General features: G+C 40.9%; 1 protein-coding gene across 10 annotated transcripts in view; it reads left to right on the forward strand.

Annotated features, from left to right (window-relative positions):
- The window catches only part of UBR4 (ubiquitin protein ligase E3 component n-recognin 4), a 120,763-nt gene that overhangs the window by 28,954 nt on the left and 70,606 nt on the right, over positions 1-21,203 (forward strand). For all 10 annotated transcript variants that reach the window (XM_084875209.1, XM_084875212.1, XM_084875211.1 and 7 more), the window contains exons 20-44: positions 45-180; positions 1,033-1,112; positions 2,040-2,168; positions 2,827-3,009; positions 3,162-3,284; positions 3,373-3,602; positions 4,977-5,098; positions 6,536-6,633; positions 7,815-7,972; positions 8,711-8,920; positions 9,826-9,927; positions 10,238-10,338; positions 10,579-10,777; positions 11,142-11,330; positions 12,296-12,359; positions 13,416-13,607; positions 14,349-14,419; positions 14,507-14,654; positions 15,078-15,305; positions 15,947-16,117; positions 17,446-17,628; positions 18,501-18,659; positions 18,984-19,136; positions 19,552-19,779; positions 20,086-20,243. In XM_084875209.1, the coding sequence (XP_084731335.1) occupies positions 45-180; positions 1,033-1,112; positions 2,040-2,168; positions 2,827-3,009; positions 3,162-3,284; positions 3,373-3,602; positions 4,977-5,098; positions 6,536-6,633; positions 7,815-7,972; positions 8,711-8,920; positions 9,826-9,927; positions 10,238-10,338; positions 10,579-10,777; positions 11,142-11,330; positions 12,296-12,359; positions 13,416-13,607; positions 14,349-14,419; positions 14,507-14,654; positions 15,078-15,305; positions 15,947-16,117; positions 17,446-17,628; positions 18,501-18,659; positions 18,984-19,136; positions 19,552-19,779; positions 20,086-20,243 (3,815 nt within the window). The remainder of the gene's footprint in view (positions 1-44; positions 181-1,032; positions 1,113-2,039; positions 2,169-2,826; positions 3,010-3,161; positions 3,285-3,372; positions 3,603-4,976; positions 5,099-6,535; positions 6,634-7,814; positions 7,973-8,710; positions 8,921-9,825; positions 9,928-10,237; positions 10,339-10,578; positions 10,778-11,141; positions 11,331-12,295; positions 12,360-13,415; positions 13,608-14,348; positions 14,420-14,506; positions 14,655-15,077; positions 15,306-15,946; positions 16,118-17,445; positions 17,629-18,500; positions 18,660-18,983; positions 19,137-19,551; positions 19,780-20,085; positions 20,244-21,203) is intronic.

Here is a 21,203-nt window from a genome sequence, read left to right on the forward strand (position 1 = left end):
TGGTGACTATCCATCTTTCTTACTTTGAGTATTTGTTTTAAAAGGTGCAGCATAACCTGCTCAGTCCTCCTTTTGGTTGGGCAAGTGGATCCCAAGACAGCAACAGCCGCCGGATGACCACCCCCGTCTATCATGGTTTCAAAGAAGTAGAAGAAAACTGGTCCAAGCATTTTTCATCAGGTCAGACAAAAGACTGTCGATAAGAAACCGATTTATTGGTTTTCATGGGCAGAAGACTCCTTGAGGATCTTTGCTCATTAGTTTGTCTACTCCCTTGGGTGACAAGTTCCTATAGATTCAAAACATTTTCAGAAAGAGATGCTCACATATCCAGCATTTATTTTAAAACAACAACAACAACAACAACAAAAATACCACATTGAGACACAAGAATTAGAATCCTTTAATTTCTCTTAGGATATGGTTCTCACTCACAGGCTAAATTTCCTTTTGGGTCAATATTCAGAAAGTAATGGGAGTTATGACATTCTGTGTTGTATTTCTAGTTACCCATTCTTTTGACGAGGTGCTTCTTGTGTGCATTTTATCATGAGGATTGTGAGATGTTTAGTGTATCCTGTAGAAATATTCAAGTGTTCATATGAATTTACTATCATTTGGATCTCTTATTAGTCCTTTTGGTATTGGGGAAATAGCATTTATCTTTAAGGTAGTCAGTCTAATGATACAATTTTATTGATGAGCTTAATCACAGAGCATGTTTGTTAACTCCTAAGTAGTTCTTATCTGGGGGTGATTGTGCCCCCACTGCCAAAAGAGATATTGGGCAATGTCTGCAGATATATTTAGTTTTCATAACTGGGAGGCTGCTCCTGGATAGAGCCATAATGGTGCCAAACATGCTACAGTCTGCAGAACAGCCTCCCATAGCGGAGTTATTTGGCTCAAAATGTCCATAGTGCCAAGGTTGAGAGACCTGTTCCGAAGTGTTTCTTGGTTCTTACATTTTATACCTATTAAACAGGGTTGAGAATAAAATACTTTTTTTTAAATAAGCATATTATTTTTCAGATGCCGTGCCACAGCCCAGATTCTACTGTGTCCTGTCTCCAGAAGCCTCAGAGGATGATTTGAACCGACTCGATTCTGTGGTACCAGGAATTTTAAAACCCCATTGTACATGCGGGTCAGATGGTTTCCACCAAAGTTTGTCAGGGGGAAAGGGAATGACTGTATGTAATGAGAGAATTTGTTCTGTGTTAAGGTTTGAGCTTATTCTAAAAGGACAATGCTATTTTGAGGTTTATTGGCTGGGCTCCAGTTTTGCTGTAGGGGGATGTCTTTTCTTGTGGTTGACACCCTTGAAACGTTATTCCTGAAGACTTTTAGCATTTTCACATGCAAATATATGTATATTTTTAAATATATTTTATTGATTTTTTTTTTTTATAGAGAGGAAGGGAGAGAGAGAGAGAGAGAGAGAGAGAGAGCTAGAAACATCGATGAGATAGAAAAATCAGCTGCCTTCTGCACACCCCCTACTGGGGATGTGCCCGCAACCAAGACATATGCCCTTGACCGGAATCGAACCTGGGACCTTTCAGTCTGCAGGCTGATGCTCTATCCACTGAGCCAAATCGGTTTCGGCCACATGCAAATATTTTAATGGATAAACATAGTTGCCTTATTCTAAAGCAGGGGTCTTCAAACTACGGCCCGCGGGCCACATGCGGCCCGCAGAGGAGTCTGATCCGGCCCGCCAGGTTTTTTGGGCAGTGAGCGCAGCCGAGATGTTACAGTAGGAATTAGTAGTTCATATAGTCCGGCCCTCCAGCTCTCTGAGGGACCGTGATCTGGCCCCCACTTTAAAAAGTTTGAGGACCCCTGTTAAAGCCTGCACTGTGTGCTCACAATGGCCCATGTGAGGGCCCTGAGTGGGAATCTTTCTGCAACAAGAAATTATTTAATCAGAATTAGATGAACTTTCTTGTCAATCATGAGGTTAAATGACAGTATAAGTAGTAGGAAAAAAATATTTCCCAAAATAAGAAATTATTGTCTTTCTTTCTTGCTATTAGGCATGTGATATTCTCTTCTCCAAGCTTGTCAATTATGATGATCTTTATACTGCCCTGACATCCCTGCTTGCAGCTGGTTCCCAGCTTGACACGGTCCGGAGAAAGGAAAACAAGAATGTTACAGCTCTGGTAAGACCCTGGAAGCCTGGGCTAGTTAGGAAGTTTGGCCTTTGATAATTGGTAGCAGTTCTACCAGAAATTTCCTTCAGTTTACTGAATATCTATTTGCAAAACTGACTGATACTTCAGTATTTCTATGTAGTTATACATCTTAGAGATAATTTTATCATTTGTTAGCACTGGGGAAATTGTGACTTTGAGAGTTAATGGCCACCTAAATATTGTATTACATATCCTGTGAGCGCTCAATGGGTGATACCAAAAGCCTCACACTTGAACTTTTCTTGGTCACAGCAATGTGTCTCTCTCTCTAGAAGCCATAACAGCAATCAGGCCACGGAAAAGGCCAGCTGATTGTGGGCCTGCCAAGGCGAATGTCCTGCTTTCTTTTAGTTACTTGTTAAGTTGTGTGGGGAGCCAAAGTTGTCTCAGAGCAGCTTTTTTGGCCTGTGAAGTGTGCAAGATATGGTACAAATTATTTGTATGTATGCTTTTACGTTTTCTGCTTTATTATTAGATATATTCTCTAGAAAGACTTGAGAGCCAAATCTCAGTTGAAAATGAGGACTATTCTGCTTTGAGAGTTGCATTTGGAGCAGTTCTTACCATAAGGGAGATCTTGAGGCAGTGCTGCTACCTTGGTGACTGCTCTTTTTGCTTCTTCCAGGAGGCCTGTGCCCTTCAATATTACTTTTTGATACTGTGGAGGATCCTAGGAATTTTACCACCATCCAAGACCTACATGAACCAGCTGGCCATGAACTCACCTGAGATGAGTGAATGTGACATCTTACACACTCTGCGGTGGTCTTCTCGCCTGCGGATCAGCTCCTATGTCAACTGGATAAAGGTACCATAATGCAATGCAGAGCTTGCTGCTAAGGGGTATTCAAAGCCAGTATTCTCTGTGCTATTGGGAACTTTTAAATGTAAGGGTGTAATGAAAACTTCAGACTCTGTCTATATTGATCTCCTGAACACTTTTTCTTGCTGCCCAAATAGGATCACCTTATCAAACAGGGAATGAAGGCTGAACATGCTGGTTCTCTCCTAGAACTGGCTTCCACTAAGTGCAGTTCCGTGAAGTACGACGTTGAAATTGTAGAGGAATACTTTGCTCGACAGGTATGTGTTTTGGATTCATAGTGACTGAATTTGGCTTTTGCCACACAGCCCTTTGCCACAACTAATTAATATATTGTTATTTTTAAAGATCTCATCATTCTGTAGCATCGACTGCACCACCATCTTGCAGCTCCATGAAATTCCTAGTCTGCAGTCCATCTACACCCTTGATGCTGCTATCTCGAAGGTCCAGGTCTCCTTGGATGAGCACTTTTCCAAGATGGCTGCTGAGACTGATCCCCATAAGTCATCTGAAATCACCAAGAACCTACTCCCAGCCACACTACAGCTCATTGATACCTATGCGTCATTCACTAGGTGTGACGGGCTGCCTGCCCGGAGGTGGCAGAAAGGGAGAGTTTAGATCCTTGGGTGGTTTGTTTTCTTCAGGAGCCTGAAAATTCCTAAAATTGAACTTTGTGGTTCTAAGTACTATTCACTCTTCAGATCCCCAATGATTCAGAATTTTGTTGGTTTTGTTTTTATCCATTTAGATTTTTTTTCTTTTCTTCTCTAATATGAGGAAGTGCTGATGAAGGAATTTTCGAATAGTTCAGTAAGAATCAAGAGAAAGTTTAATTTGTATAAATCTTTAGACATTTTCTCGCATTTTATTTATAAGATAGAAAGATAATATAATTTTTCCAAGCATGGTCATTTCTGCTATTCATTAAGATGAAACTCTTTTAAATGCTCTTTAAATTTTATGGTATGTAGTTAGAAAAACAAATTTTTAATGAGTTCGAGTATATTAAAATCCAGCCCTTTCTGTAAGCATGGCAAATCACATGCCATGTAGATTTGTGTGTTCTTCATGATGTCTAAATATTTTGGAATTCATTTTCAGTGTATAAAAATTGGGAGTTTATTCATAAATCAAGATTTCTGGCCTTTCTTACGTTGGAAGAACTGGCAGAACTGGGCCTGACTTGCCACGTGTCAGTAACAAACCAGAGCCGAGGAGTGACCGCTCTTGTAGCTGTGCTCACTGGGCTCACAGGGACTTTAAGCTTGTTCCCTTTTTCTGTTCCCTCTAGGATTTCACTATTCAGCTCTGATTCTGTCGGGCTTTTATGTTAAAAGGGTCTTGGTGTCTTTGCAAAACTTAACTAATGTCTTTTAATGTGAATGCCTCCCAGAAGAGAGAGGACTGTTTCTTGAGGCAAATTTTTGAACAAAAAATACGAAGTAAACATGAATAATAAATATGAGTGCTTGCTATGTGCCAGGTGGTTTTCTAGGTGCTTAGGCCTTGCCCTCTGAGAACTTACGGTCTCTAATCTGGCCCATTAGGCCAATACTTTGTCAGCGGAATTGTTACTAGATGTTCCTGGGCAAGTGAGTTTGGGAAGTGCTGGGTAAATAATATTTAACAGTTTTTAAAACTTCTCTGAGACTTTATATATTGCCAGTCTTCCAAGGCCAGGGGGAGAGGGGTCGATATAGTATTTACTATTTCCTGAACTCAGTTATACTAGAATCGTGCTTTGGGAACATTTGAGAGGATGGGATATTCTTTGGGAAAGTTACCCATTGGAATTCTTATGAGACCAGAAAGGGGCAGGAGCTGTCAACTATATTTAACAGATTAGGAAACGGATAAAGGTTTTTCAATTGATCCAGGGTTAGTTTCTCTAACTACAATGGGAGTAGATTCCTTCGGCTTTTACATATCCCCTATTTTCTCTTCAGAGCCTATTTGCTACAGAACTTTAATGAAGAAGGATCCACTGAGAAACCTTCCCAGGATAAATTGCAGGGCTTTGCTGCTGTTCTGGCTATTGGCTCTAGTAGGTGCAAGGCAAACACTCTGGGTAAGTGAATGTGCTTTTGCATAATATTGATACTGTTACTACGACCAGTAGTGCCACTTCTCTTCCTCTCGACCTGTCTACTGGCATTTTCCATTTAGTGGAACCTTCTGTGCATCAAACACTGGCAGGTTTATCTGTTTAGATCTTCATAGTAACCCTGTGAGTAAGTGTTGTTATCATGCTCTTTTACTCATAAGGAAACTGAGGCTTAGAGAAGTTATTTGCCCCTAATCCTGTATCTTTGCAAGTGGTAGAGCTGGAATCCAAACCAAGATAAGTTGGTTCTAAAGTATTAGACTATTTTATGAGCGCAGATCTTTGTTTCATGCTTGGGAAAGTTTTCCCTGAGTTAGGAATGATCTGGTAGAAATTTAGGATGGGGAATCAAAAGAACTGGATTTAAGTACAGTAGTTACCCTTCAAAATTTCCAGCTATTTGGCCCTTGCTGTTTTGCTCAGTGGAGAGAGCATTGGCCTGCGAACTCGATTCCAATCAAGGGCACATGCCTGGGTTGCAGACTTGGTCCCCAGTGGGGGGCATGCAGGAGGCAGCTGATCAATGATTCCCTCTCATCATTGATGTTTCTGTCTCTTCCCTTTCCTTCCTCTCTGAAATCAATAAAAATATATTTTTAAAAATTTCCAACCAGTTGTATTTTCCTGAATTTCAAACTTTAAATGCTTTGGATGTTGAAATATTCTCACTTTAGAAATTAAATTTTACTACTTCCTTCAATGCTGTTCTTTACAATTTCTACCCTTAAGATATATCGTAAAGGTAAAAGGGATCAAAGCAACACTTATTTGTAGGTGTAGCAGATGTTTAATAGTAATTTTAGTCTAACTTTTTTTTTTCATGTACATTTTACTAATTTTCTTTCATCTATGACACTTATATTATAGAGAAAGGGCAAATAGCAATATTAAAATATTTCCTCTAATTAATCCCCTTTTAATGTGCATGAATTTTGTGCACCAGGCCACCAGTTGTTTAATAACATGCTATTTTGCCTCCATGTGTTTTGAAGGTTGTTGATTTTTGTCATGGTTGATTTCTAGTTTCATGCTGTTGTTAGAGAAGACGCTTAATATGATTTCAATTTTCTTAAATTTACTGAAACTTCTTTTGTAATTTTAGTCTAACTTTTAATGACCTGCCTTGACTTTGCATCTTGTTTCCAGTTTTCTGCTTTACTTACAAGATTAGGAAGTAAATATAATGGGAAATAAAAACCTTACAATTGAGATTGTTAAGCAGTTATATAGTTCTTGGACATAATACTGCTATTGAACTATCCATCTAAGCTATCTTAGTAATTACTTCACAGCTTGAGCTGTGATGGCTCTTTTCTGCATGTGGGCGTGGCTGGCTTTTAAGATGCTGTGCCCTATTCTTTTTCTCTAGTGATGATTCCTTGTCCTTTTTGTGGCCACCAGGTCCAACACTGGTTCAGAATTTGCCATCATCAGTGCAGAGTGTGTGTGAGTCCTGGAACAACATCAGCACCAATGAATTTCCCAACATCGGATCCTGGGTAAGTGTCTGTCTTTCCAGGAAACATTAGTCCGTCTGTGTTCTGTTCTTGCTCTTTAGGCTGAAAGTAGCTACCAAGGGATCTTTGTACGCTCCTGTAGTATTTGCTATAACTAAACCACTAATCAAAGCCTTGAATTATCCATGTGGTACCCATGTGATCTTTTGCTAAGAAGTCTTTTGTATGTGTTATAGTACCTGTCCTATAACACATACAAAAGAAAGGTATGTGTTATAGGACAGGTACTCTGCTACTATGAGCCTCAGTTTTTTATCTGTTAAATACAGATGTGAAATTGAGAATATTAAATACAAAGTGCCTTGCACCTGATCTAGCATAAATTCTCTGTAAATGTTAATTCTGTTTCCTTTCCTTTTAGATTATGTCAAAAACGTGCTCCTCTTGTCATAATTTTATGGGGTAGCTTTTAGGTTCTCTAGGCTTTTAGAAGACTGTTTAATCTGCCAGTTTACTTGAACTTTGTGTATTCTCTACTAAGATTAACTCTTAACAGATTATTACATTTCTTTGGAAAAGCCAACTATTATACTCTTATTATCCCTGCTTTGTAATTGTGGCTTCAGTTTACATTACCTGGAGCCTCTAGTACAAGGATAATGAAGATATTTGTAATAGAGATCCAGATGCATTGCAAAATCAGATCCTTCTCAGGTATTCGAGACAATAGTTTTCATGTTGTGAATATACAGTTGACCCTTTAAGAATACTGGCTTGAAATGTGTGGGTCCACTTATAGGTGGATTTTTGACCCATACAGTTCAATTTGGCATTGTTCAAGGATCAATTCTGGGCTTGGGAACCTGTGTATGAGGAGGACTGACTAGTTATATGCAGATTTTCGACTCATGGGAGATTAGCGCCTCTAATCTCCAAGTTCATCAGGCTAACTGCAGTATATTCTAATTATTTGGAAAATGATATTGGTATTTTAACTTTTTATTAACTAAATTTTAACTTCTAACTAAAATTTGTGCCTGCTCCCTCTACTCGACCAGCTTTCCTTCCCAGGATCCATAGTAGTGTATACTGAGGAGAGCAATTGTCTGTAAACCTCAACAGGGCCTTAGTTTATGTCAGCTTGGTTTCTTTTTTCCACGTGAGAACTTTATCCTGGGTAGATAGATGGCCTGTCCATTCGTGTCTGTTTTGTCTCCATTCAGCGAAATGCCTTTGCCAATGACACCATCCCTTCAGAGAGTTACATCAGTGCCGTGCAGGCTGCTCACCTGGGAACTCTTTGTGGCCAAAGCCTACCCTTGGCTGCTTCCCTGAAGCATACCCTCCTCTCTCTGGTCAGGCTGACTGGGGATCTTATTGTGTGAGTACTTACTGTGTAGCCCGAAGTGTTTGCTGCACCTGTATTCTGTCATAGCTAAAAAAGGGCACGGGTGTTATTGTTTTTAAATCTACATAATAATGACTTATGCATGTTTCTGTAGCTGATATTCTTTTGGTTCTGAAGGGCAACAGAGTACCTCTTTCCTTCTCTGTGTAGTATTTCAGAAAATGCATGCTGGCTTTTGATGATGCTGTGATTTGGAGGTGCTTTGGGTTTAAACTTGAAGGTGATAGTGATGTATTTGAAATCAGATATTTTTCCAGAATCATTGTGGGAGGCAGACACAGCCATTGGGGACTAGGAAAGGCCATGGAGGGACTATTTTGTCTTCCTGTACTTAGGTCACGGGTAAAGTCCTATATCACATTCCCTTAAAAGTTATCCAGATTACTGACAGTTTTAGAAAAGTATCTGGGATAAGTTACTATATTAGGTTTTAGTTAATTTTTCTTTTCTAAATGTAAAAACAAACAAACACATCTTGTTGTTTTAATAAGTGAATTTTTCATATGGAAATAAGTTTTGTTTCTGATAGAACAATGAAGAAAATATGAAATGATATGTTGGCACCTCTGTAAAAAACAACTATCAAGGGCAAAAAACTGGATTAAGAGTCCTTCCCCTTAATAATGACTGAATTGACCTATTTTGCCGTCCCTCCTCGCAGCATTTTGGAGAAGTAAATTCACTAACTTGGTTCCCTTTTCTTTGTTGAAGTTGGTCCGATGAGATGAACCCGCCACAGGTAATTCGGACCCTGCTTCCCCTTCTGTTGGAGTCAAGCACTGAGAGTGTCGCTGAGATCAGTAGCAACTCCCTGGAACGCATCCTGGGCCCCTCGGAATCTGATGAGTTCTTGGCTCGTGTGTATGAAAAGCTGATCACTGGTTGTTACAACATTCTGGCCAATCATGCGGATCCCAATAGGTGAGCATGATTGAGATCAGTCAGGTTCCTGTGACCTGCTACTCTCAGCAAAATGTACCAATACAGGCTCCTTTATGCTATTATTTATTAGCTTTTTATTGTGCTTTTGAACAGAAAGTTCTATACTTGTGTGCACTCTGTGTTGTTGGCATGGGCGTGAAAATTATTTGGAATCCCCTTTTGTGATTAATTCTTAAGAATAAACATGAAGAAAATGGAAGGCTTAAATGTTCAGATTTGGAAACTTGAAATATTTCAACAGATGCTTATCAAGTGCTGTACTAGATGTGATGAATAGAGATCCATTTAATAGAAATGATAGCATTTCTAATATTTTTGTGACCAGGTTTCTGAGATGGGTGGTCAATGGAATTAGGTAGTTTCATATCATTGTTTGACTTCGATAGTTTAGGCCATGTTGACGTGGGCGAGCCATAACTTAACAGTTATGTAAGGTATAGTTTTACCCTACTGAGAACTATATAAATAAAGGGTCTCAGTATTGGGATTTCCTTTCTTTATGTTGTTGAGACCAGGTTTTTATTTTTATCATGGCCCCCCCATTCCCTTTCTCTCTCCCTCCTTCCCTTCCCTCCTACTTTCCCTCCTTCTTTCCCTTCTTCCATAATGTGTGGCTTGCGCTCATGGTCCTTGGGCTCTAAGCCATTGACTACATTAGCTACCTCAGATTTTAGGAACTTTTTTGTTTTATTAGCTTAATTTATCAAGTACTTATTGAGTACTTACTGTGTGCCAGGCTTTTTTGCTAAATTTTGACAAGACAAAATTGAATATTACCCTCAAAGTTTAGTCATGAACAAACTTTAGGCTTTTAAAAATCGGTGTTAGAAGTACATTGAAACAGACCTCCTTTTTGGTAGTTAATTTTTCTTTTTTATCCACAGTGGACTGGATGAATCCATCTTGGAGGAATGTCTCCAATATTTAGAGAAACAACTGGAAAGCAGCCAGGCTCGTAAAGCCATGGAAGAATTCTTCTCTGAAAGGTGAGCTGTATTTTGTTTTATTCAGTGAGTGAGCATTTTTTGAATGCCTCCTAAAAGCAAAAAGCTATCTATGTTGACTTAGGTATTCTTTTTTGAGGAATACTTTAAGGACTGCTTAAGTGTGCAAACAGTATTTTGGGGAAGACTTAAGCTAAATGCTGACTCCTCGAGGTTATTGATGAGAAGTTGACTTCTTGAACACCTTATGTTGTTGACTCACAAATGACCAGTTCCCCTAGAGGAGATGAAATTGTGAAGAAATAGAAATGGATATTAATGTGCTTTCCTTTTTTCCCTTCCTGCCTCCCAGTGGAGAACTTGTGCAGATCATGATGGCAACAGCCAATGAGAACCTTTCTGCTAAATTCTGTAACCGAGTTTTGAAATTCTTCACCAAACTCTTCCAGCTGAGTGAGTGACAGCTTTTAGTAATCTATGGGAACTTTGATGTCTGGCTAATCCTGTGCATTTCTTCTGCCCGAGTGTCACTATAGCATTGAAATGATAACAAGTGGAGAGAATCTCTCAGAAAGTTCGGAAGGAAGTAGAAAACTTCTTAAAGCCTTTCCCCTTTCCTGGCTCACAATTTGCACCTTTCTTCCTTTCCCTCTGTCCTCTTTCACTGACCTTGGCCTCTCCGACTGTCCCCAGCTGAGAAGAGCCCTAACCCGAGTCTTCTACACCTCTGTGGCTCTCTGGCCCAGCTGGCTTGCGTGGAGCCTGTGCGGCTCCAGGCCTGGCTCACCCGCATGACCACATCGCCCCCCAAAGATTCTGATCAGCTGGATATGATTCAGGAGAACCGGCAGCTGTTGCAGTTACTGACTACATACATTGTTCGGGAAAACAGGTAAAACAACTGCATTTCCGAAAGGTGGCCCTAACGACTCCAGAAATATGTTGAGAGCTTTTTCAGTGATCTTTTCTTCAGGCATCAGCCAGTATTTTCAGTGACTCCAAAGCTCCCTTCACTAGAGTTAAGGAACCTAGTAGAGCTCCTTGCTTTTTGTCATGGAAAAACTTTTGCAATGACTTGACTTGTTGGTTGTAACATAGGTGAAAGTTTTCTGCTCTAGGAGCCCAAGTCCATAGTATTTATAATCATGCATTTAATATTTAATTTAAGATTTCCCTTAATTATTCTTACCAATTCAGAGGTACATGAAATCAGATTCCTGTTGATCACTCACCAATTTGCTATTTCTTCCTCCCAGCCAAGTTGGGGAAGGTGTGTGTGCTGTGCTTCTGGGTACCCTGATCCCCATGGCGACAGAGATGCTGGCCAACGGTGATGGAACTGGTTTTCCTGAACTCATGGTGGTGATGGCCACCCTGGCCAGTGCAGGTCAAGGTGCTGGCCATCTTCAACTTCATAACGCTGCTGTGGATTGGCTAAGTAGATGGTAAGACGAGGAAATTGGAGGAACCCATCCATATGTTACAACATTGCTCTTAGATAAAAGGGGATAAGTAATTGTAGGTTATTTTCTTTGTAGCTCAGAGTGAGTATAAAAGAAGCTTGAATCCCTGGCAATCCCTCCCTCCTTTTGTTAATCTTTGCCCAAGGCTATTTTTTCCCTTGGATTTTTTTTAGAAATAGTGGTGGGGGAGAGGGGGTGGCGTGCAGAGAGAGAAATATTGGTTTCAGCACATCAATTGGTTGCCTTCCTCCTGTACCTCGATGGGGGCCGGGGATTAAACTTGCAACCCAGGTATGTGCTCTTGACCAGGAATTGAACCCACAACACTTCGGTGCATGGGTCAGTGGTCTAACTATTGAGTCACACCAGTCAGGGCTTGGATCACTGCCTTTTTTTTTTTTTTTTTTTTTTTTTAAGACTGTGCTTTTATTTTTTTTTTAATTTTTAAAAAATATATTTTATTGATTTTTTACAGAGAGGAGGAGAGAGAGATAGAGAGCTAGAAACGTCAATGAGAGAGAAACATCAACCAGCTAGCTGCCTCTTGCACACCCCCTACCGGGGATGTGCCCGTAACCAATGTACATGCCCTTAACTGGAATCGAACCTGGGACCTTTCAGTCCGCAGACCGACGCTCTACCACTGAGCCAAACCGGTTTCGGCAATCCCTGCCTTTTTATCAATAACTGTTCCTTTTAGACTTCATCTTTACTGTTTTCTAAGTAGGGTTTTCTGTTCATTATTCTTAGGAGAAGTCTTGGGGGGAAATGTACTAAGTGTCAGTGATAAGGCCAGAGCACTCCAGACCTTTGATTATCTACACAGTTTTCTAAGGATGCCTTTGCTTCGTAATGTCCACAACTTGATGCAAGATTTATGAAGATGCTTTCTTTCTTTGGGTCATCTGATTTTGTGTCCTCTCCCCCTTTTTCTTTCCTTGGGATAGCAAGAAGTACCTGTCACAGAAGAATGTGGTTGAAAAACTGAATGCCAATGTAATGCATGGAAAGGTAAGAAAAATGAGGAGTGACAACAGTCAGGGAGTGATGATTCTCTGTCTGTGGTCAGGTAGAAGTTTCTTGCTTCTGTCCCTGACCAGCCTACAGAGGAAGAGGCTAAAAGTCTCAAAGACCTAGAAAAATGTAACTGCAGACGCATGCCTTTCACACCTTTTGGGGATCAGAATCCCTAAAACTGAACTCCAGCTGTTTTTAGATACTGCTGGGCTGTGGAACACTCTCTCCTGCTCCTGCATTAGATCCATTTACTCTGAGGAAGTGTAATGTGGGGCTACAGCCTCTCTCTTCAGCTCCAGATAAGATACTAGAATGGTTTACTTTGCCTGAGGGTTCAGATCACTGTGCTGAGAAAACAGTTTGAAACTGACAGAAATCTTACATCCAGGCATTCCCCAAACCTTCACCCCTCAATTCATGAATCTGGCATAGGAAGCTAACGGCCAGCCATCATGATACCATTCACTTCTCCCTCTTTTCTTGCTAATCTTTATCCTTTCAGCTCTGAACTGTATTTGCAGAGTGAGGAACTGAGAGATCTGAGGCTTTGATGCTAGGCTGTTGAGTTTTTTAGGAAAGCAAGAACTATCTGCAAAGTGTTGCTGGAAATTTTTCCATCTGATCTCTGAAGCTGTCTCTCCTCTATTGCATTGATTAAAAACCAGTAATTTAAGTGTCTTTTACTAATGGTTAAAAAATGCTAATGAGAACCTCATCATACTTTTAATCTAGTCCTTTCTTGAATGATATTTGTCTTCATTTTTTCTCCCTTTTCCTTATTTCAATTTTATTTCATTTTATAATATTTTGTGAAGACTCATCTTTGTGCTTAAGAATAAATGAATGCACAGTAATTCATTGCAATTTATTGACCAGCTACATGTGGTCATAGTGCTAAGAGTTGGGGAAATGAATAATTAAACTATTTTTTTCTCTTATACCATTCCTCTGAGATTGAACATTATTAGGAAAAGCTTGAGAAAATGTACTTTACATAATAATGAAATATGGGGACCAAGGCTTCCATGGTGTGGTGCTCTTTTCTTGTAGCATGTGGTCGTCCTGGAGTGCACATGCCATATCATGTCTTACTTGGCTGATGTCACCAATGCACTGAGCCAGAGTAACGGTCAAGGCCCAAGTCACCTCTCGGTGGATGGGGAAGAGCGGGCCATTGAGGTGGACTCAGACTGGGTGGAGGAGCTGGCAGTGGAAGAGGAAGACTCCCAGGCTGAGGACTCAGTAAGTACCAAGGAACCGCCAAGGGACCCACAGAGTAATTCCTGACTGGCACTTGCAGAGCTCACACTAACAGGCCCATGACCTCCCTCCCAGCCGTGAGCTTCAAAACTCTGTATAGTCCTTATAGCTTTCTCCCAGTTTATGTGATTAATGCCAGAATGTTTCCCCAGACCTGCAGAGCAAGCTGTCAGGATCTAATTTCTTGGGGGAAAGGACTATTTAATAAACATGCTGCTTCCTATCCAGAGTCACTAATTCTTCTATTCCTTAGTTTTTGCATCCAAAATGGAGTTTCCAGGGTGAGTTCTTCATGGGAAGAACATTTCCCTTTTAGAGAAAGCATAAGGTTTCTCTTGTTTTTAACCACAAAACTCTTAAGATCTCACCTGACATTGTAGCACTGTAGGGCCTGCAAGCCATTTCCTAGAGTCAACTATTTTTTTTTAAAAAATATATTTTATTGACTTTTTACAGAGAGGAAGAGAGAGGGATAGAGAGTTAGAAACATCGATGAGAGAGAATCATCGATCAGCTGCCTCTTGCACACCCCCTACTGGGGATGTGCCCGCAACCAAGGTACATGCCTTGACCAGAATCGAACCCGGGACCTTTTAGTCCGCAGGCTGACGCTCTATCCACTGAGCCAGACCGGTTTCGGCTATAGTCAACTATTTATAGGCTGTGTTTTTCTGGGTGTCTGGAGGCATATAGGTCTGATTGAAAGGTCTTATTTCTTTGAAGGATGAAGATTCTCTTTGCAATAAACTCTGCACTTTCACCATCACTCAGAAAGAATTCATGAACCAGCATTGGTAAGAGTAGTTCTTTTTAGGTGATGGGTTGCCAGGCCTTGATTGTTGGGACTTCCGAGCTCATTTGCTGGTTCTGATTCTTCGTAGGTACCACTGCCACACCTGCAAAATGGTTGATGGGGTGGGAGTGTGCACAGTATGTGCCAAGGTATGCCACAAGGATCACGAGATTTCCTATGCCAAATATGGATCCTTCTTCTGTGACTGTGGAGCCAAGGAAGATGGCAGCTGTTTGGTGAGAGATTGGAGCATTCTCTGGGCTAAAAGGGTGGCTTGTTAGTGACATGGGAGTGGTTAAGCCAAACTGGGAAATTCTCATATCACCTTCATGGTGACCTGGGTCTAGGAGTAAATTCTGATTCTGTCACTGATCATGGCTTAAGCACTTCACTTAGAATGTTAGAACTTTCGAGTCATTTGAGATCTTGCAACTTTTTTCTAAGACCCATAATTTCAGATGTTATAATCAAGACCAGTTGCTCTGCGTAAGTTTTAGATATTAGGTGAATATCATGAAGATCAGAATTCAGGCTTTTGGATGCCTTTTAAGTGGCTCACCAATTTCTCCTTTGGGTTAGATTTCCCTCCAGGACCTTAGGCAGTATTTCATCTGTGCTTGTGGCGAGAGCTCAGGGCCTCTGATGTTTTCTGTCCCTAGGCGCTGGTGAAGCGAACACCTAGCAGTGGCATGAGTTCCACCATGAAGGAGTCAGCATTTCAGAGTGAACCCAGGGTTTCAGAGAGTCTGGTGCGCCACGCCAGCACATCCCCAGCTGACAAAGCCAAGGTCACCATCAGCGATGGCAAGGTTGCTGACGAGGAGAAGCCCAAGAAGAGCAGCCTGTGCCGCACAGTGGAGGGCTGCCGGGAGGAGCTGCAGAACCAGGTGGGCTCTGATGGCGCCCAGCACCATGGGCAGAGGGCGGAGCCTGGCAGGTGGTTCACTAGCAAACAGTGAACAAGGCTGTTTTTGCAGCTCCACTGGTGGGACTTGGAGTTATTTCCTCTTTCTTTAAGTTTACTCATTTCCGCAGTGTGAATAAATGGTATGTGTTGTCAGTCATGCCTGTTAGGGAAGGATGTATCGCTGAGTACTATGGGAGTTTGTGTGAGGGTAGGTTTTAGTTGTGTAATACACTAGAGCACCCCTTCTCAGCCAGGAATTCTCATCTGAAGCATAGAATACAGAACATGATTGGAGTGATTATTTTGTCAATTTTCCTAAGGATTGTACATAACTAGAACCATTCTGGTTTCACAGGAGATAAGTTAACTAATTATGCATGATGGACTTGACCGAGCTTTAGGGTATCTGCATGAGACTCGTGGTTTAGAAAGATTGCTCTAGAGTTAATAGCATAGTAACACACTGAATGGACTCAAATCCAACATTATGGAGGGAATGAGATGATTCTCCGTAATGGATTCTGAGAGTAGATACTGGCAAGATTATTATGATGAGTATGACCCATTATTTTTACGTCTTTTTTTTTTTTTTTTTCCTTTATGTATTTGGATTTTTCTCAGGCCAATTTCTCCTTCGCTCCTCTCGTGTTAGACATGCTCAATTTCCTCATGGATGCCATTCAGACCAACTTTCAGCAGGCTTCTGCCGTGGGGAGCAGCAGCCGGGCTCAGCAAGCCCTCCGAGAGCTGCATACAGTGGATAAAGTGGTTGAGATGACAGACCAGCTCATGGTGAGTGTGTCAGGGGCAGGAAACTTAGATACCAGAGTGTGCTAGGTATCCTAAGACATATCCTTAGAATAGTCGAACCCTGACCATTTAGAACTTAGAACCTAAGGTACCATGACATCCAGTGTGAAAATCAACATGGGAGGTGTGTATTCTAAAGAAATCATTTAAAGTAAGTCCCCTTTTCAGTTAATATAAGTAAATGAATTGCCAAGATGTGAAGATCTTCATTTGGAAACAATTATAGTATAAATTTCTTCTGTATATAAAATAAAGAACCTCCTTATTGTATCTTATCCCCTAAGCTCTTCTGGCTGGCGAAAATAATGTTTGTACTCTTTGGCTTTAGGTAACTTTCCTTTAGTTTTTCATATGACATGGGTTTTAAGTTGTAAGTGACTATCCACTTTAAAACTGTGCTCAGTACTGACTATAGGATTTTCAGTGGGTCTGCCTGGCTTTCTTTGGAAGTGCAAAATTAAATGATGGGCATGACTAGATCTTATAAGGTGACTGTTTCTAAGGAAAAAAATACTTGTTTGGAAATCCACACACATACTTACACTCATGTACTTTATTAAAAATTTGTTACAATTTACACAGTTGTTAAACAGTAGTGTAAAAGATGTTTCTGAATCCATGTCTTTAAGTCTTAAGATACCTGAATGTAAGAAATACCTATGTGGTCTAGTATGTTTTTTTCTCACTCAAATAAATAATGCCTTTGCCAGTTTGGCTCAATGGATAAGAGCACTAGCCTGTGGACTGAGGGGTCCCAGGTTTGATTCCAGCCAAGGACACATGCCTGGGTTGTGGGCTTGATCCCCAGTGGGGGGCATGCAGGAGGCAGCTGATAATTCTCTCTCATCATTGATGTTTCCCTCTCCCTCTCTAAAATCAATAAAAATATATTAAAACAAATAAAGAAATAGTCACAGTTTTAGACCAGTGATTTTTAGACTTCTAGATATGAAAGATGAAGCTAAAAAATATTGGGGTAGTGTTGGTAACCCTAAAAGCTGATTTTTATTTCCCTGGTTAGATCAACAAGAAAAATTTCATAGTCACTGTTATTTTTTTTTTTTTTAAACATAACATTTTAAGAGCCAATACTTTTTATTAACTAAATGTAGCTTTATGAAACATTCACAACATTGTTGTTATTGCTGACAATAATTTTACAAACTTACTTGTGTCCATGGACAGAGATTGGAGTCCATTGCTCCTGAATGACCTAACTGTAACATCTTAATCACTTAAATAGTGTGTGAATCTACTTGATCTCGTTTGCCTTATTAACTGCCTACTCTCTCTGCTTCCCTCTATGCCAGGTTCCCACCTTAGGCTCCCAGGAAGGTGCCTTTGAGAATGTTCGGATGAATTACAGCGGAGACCAGGGCCAGACTATTCGACAGCTAATCAGCGCCCATGTACTCAGGCGGGTGGCTATGTGTGTACTCTCCTCCCCCCATGGGCGTCGCCAACATTTGGCGGTCAGCCATGAGAAAGGCAAGGTGGGTACTCCCAATTCCTTCCTACTCACTTTAGGTTTTATTTAACACTTATTCATCCTAAGTGCTAAGTAATACAGATAAATGACTATGATCAGATTGGCCTTTTGGGGAAAATCTATCAGGTCTGAGAATGCTTTAAGGACGTGCTCAAAGAGCATTTCTACTGGAACTCTTGGTGACTTGATTAAACTAGAACAAAGGCTCTGTTTCTCATTAGTAAATTCCCACTCTAAGCATATCCTTCAAGCCCTAGGGAAAGATAATGGCCAGTAGTGACCTAGGACAGAGTGGCTTGCAGTCTGCCCAGTTTGGTCACTCTGGAAGGCATAAGCCACGAGACAGACAGCTTCATAGGAAAACTGAGAGTTCCTTATTTGGTTCCTCCCAGCCCTCAAAGGACACAGGAAAGTTTATATGTTGTGTTCTAGAAGGTGAGAGAGTTGAGTGTATCTTCACGTTTTTCTGTATTCTGGCTTCTCCATCACCAGTTATTTTAACATTGTCTGAAGTGAAAAGAACAAACTAGAGATATGAATAGTTCTTAAAAGAGCTTGAAAATACTCAAAAATATTTCGTAGTAAACTAGAAAGGCTATAGTACATAGGAATTTTTTATTTTTATGAACTGATTATAGAAAGAAATTAGGTTTATTAGTCATCTGTTTGGTCCTTACTGGATAGAGAAAATGAAGACATTCGATATACTTTACAAACTTACCTGTGTCCATGGATAGAGATAGGAGTCCATTGGGTTTTCCTCAGGCTTATTCACAATAAAAGCAATCTAATACCCCTATTGAAGAAGCGTTTGTTATTGCTGTGTTCTCTGAGAAGACTAGGGTTAAGAATAAATAGGCAATTGTTCCTTTGCAGATCACTGTTCTGCAGCTCTCTGCACTCCTGAAGCAAGCAGATTCCAGCAAAAGGAAGTTGACTCTGACCCGCCTAGCATCTGCCCCAGTCCCCTTTACTGTGTTGAGCCTCACTGGGAATCCATGCAAGGAAGACTACCTGGCTGTGTGTGGGCTGAAGGTAAGTGTCATGATCCAGGGTTGGTTACCTAGAGCTATAGATCCTAGTCACCTTTTCTCTCCTATTCTTGGCACCACTTTCCTTACTGGAAATAAGGTTTTTAAACTTAAAAACTATTGGAATGCCAAAGAAATATTTCTCTGAATTTCTTCTAGATTGTTTTTATGTTGGAATAATCTTTATATGTTCTTGAAACCTGAATATATTCTAGATTGTCTGAAGGCAGGGGATATGAGGGAAGAATAAGAAACATTAGCACTCTGAAATGAATTAGTCTATTTCCAAATCATCTTTCAACCATTCTGTTCCTTAAACTTTGTCCAGGACTGCCATGTGCTGACCTTCAGTAGCTCAGGCTCCGTTTCGGATCACTTGGTGTTGCACCCCCAGTTGGCAACAGGAAACTTCATCATCAAAGCCGTGTGGTTACCAGGTTCACAGACGGAGTTAGCGATTGTCACCGCAGACTTCGTCAAGGTACAGTATCAGCTCTGATGATGTGGTCCTAGAATGGTTTTGCTTTTAAATCCAGAATGTCTGATCTCCATTGTGTGCTGGCTTTTCTCAGAAATAAAAAAGCAAAAACCCTAACATTTTGTTGCCTTTTGTTACATTGCCGAGCTTTCTGTGTGTAGGCAATATAAAATCGATTCTAGTTCTGCCCCCAGTAGACAAAGTGCACAGCTAGTGCTGTACTTGTTACGGAATTTGTTGATGTGTATATCTCCCCTACTCATTCCCTGAGGGAAAGTAATAGGTACTTTATTCATCTTTATTCACCAGTGCCTAACACTTGCTCTCTGATTCCAGCTCTTTGGATTTACCAGGATAATTTGGGGGTGGAGCTGCAATAGATCTCCCTTATTTCATCTTTCTTCCTTCCATTCTGCAGATTTATGACCTGTCTATTGATGCCTTGAGTCCAACCTTCTACTTTCTCCTGCCAAGCTCAAAGATACGAGACGTTACCTTCCTCTTTAATGAGGAGGGAAAGAACATCATTGTTATCATGTCTTCAGCTGGGTACATCTACACTCAGCTCATGGAAGAGGCCAGCAGTGCCCAGCAGGGACCCTTCTATGTCACTAATGTTCTGGAAATCAACCACGAGGACCTGAAGGTTAGAGCAAATGTTGCCCTTTCCCATTTCCTTCTATTCTCAATTTAATTAGCTTAGCAACTCTTCTATTCTTGTTCTTTTTTCCTCTAACTTTTACCTTATAGCAAAAACTCTTATCCTTAAGGGCTAAATTAATTCAATTTGATGTTTCTTTAGTCTCAATTTTTAAAATTTAGCCTAGGGACCTCATGTTTAGCCTATGAAAGCTCATAATCTTGATTTAAAACTAATAACCAGCAAAATGGGAAGCTGGTACCCAAGGCAACATGAGACGTTAATGTAGACATCGTGTCTTCGTCCTGACAGGACAGTAACAGCCAGGTGGCAGGTGGTGGTGTGTCTGTCTACTACTCCCACGTGCTGCAGATGCTGTTCTTCAGCTATTGTCAAGGCAAGTCATTTGCAGCCACCATCAGCAGGACGACTCTGGAGGTGCTGCAGCTCTTCCCCATCAACATCAAAAGGTGGGAATGAGCCCTGCATGTTTGGTTTCATAATGCCCACATTCACTTCCCTCCCAAGTACTGTGTCTGTTATGAATTCGGTGAAATGTACTTTTCTCCATCAGAGAGCTCCTTTTCCTGCTGGGTATTTTCAAAGTCAAGCAGCATCCAGTGTTGGCAAGTTGGGCTCTCTGCATGGTTTGTCCCCACCATGGAGACTAACCTGTAAGAGGTAGTTTGTGGGGCCACTGTCAGAGGAAAAGCTGTGGTCAGGCAGCATAGCGGATTTTAATGTGATTACTGAGTTTGGAGAAGCGAAACTTTCTCCTGGACATGCATGTTGTGGTGATGCCCTTTAAGTTGCCTTTTGTCGGGGACTCATTGGTCATAGAACACGGTATTGGTAGTGGGGATACAGTTAGGGTTGGAGAGCTAGAAGGTTCCATTAGCTTTTTAGATACTAGAGGTGTGTGTGATGTAGTGACTTTTTTATTTAGGGAGGAGGAAGGGGTTTAGGATTTTTTCCTGTCTTATCTGCTTTTGAAGAGCCATTCTAGCACTTCTGGCCTCTGTTTTGTGAATTACCTGGTTTGGAATGAAATAAAATAGATGTCATTCATACATAACTTGAAGTGTTTAGAGACTTTTTTTTTTTTTAATCATCCAAGGCTATTTTTCCATTGATTTTTAGAAAGTGGAAGAGAGAGGGTAAGATATAGAGAAATATCGATATGAGAGAGACATGTCGAATGGTTGCCTCCTGCACGAGCCCGGACCAGGGCCTGGGTCAGGGACGAGCCTGCAACCCAGATACATACCCTTGACCAGAATCGAACCCAGGACCCTTCAGTCCACAGGCCGACGCTCTATCCACTGAGCCAAACCGGGTAGGACTGGAGATTCTTAATAGGAAATTGGATCATCAGCCTTAGGCAGCTCCACAACTCTATGTAGTGACAACCACTTAGGCACATAGAGTCA

Source organism: Pipistrellus hanaki (assembly GCF_964339955.1).
Source record: "Pipistrellus hanaki genome assembly, chromosome: 2".
Classification (NCBI taxonomy): domain Eukaryota; kingdom Metazoa; phylum Chordata; class Mammalia; order Chiroptera; family Vespertilionidae; genus Pipistrellus; species Pipistrellus hanaki.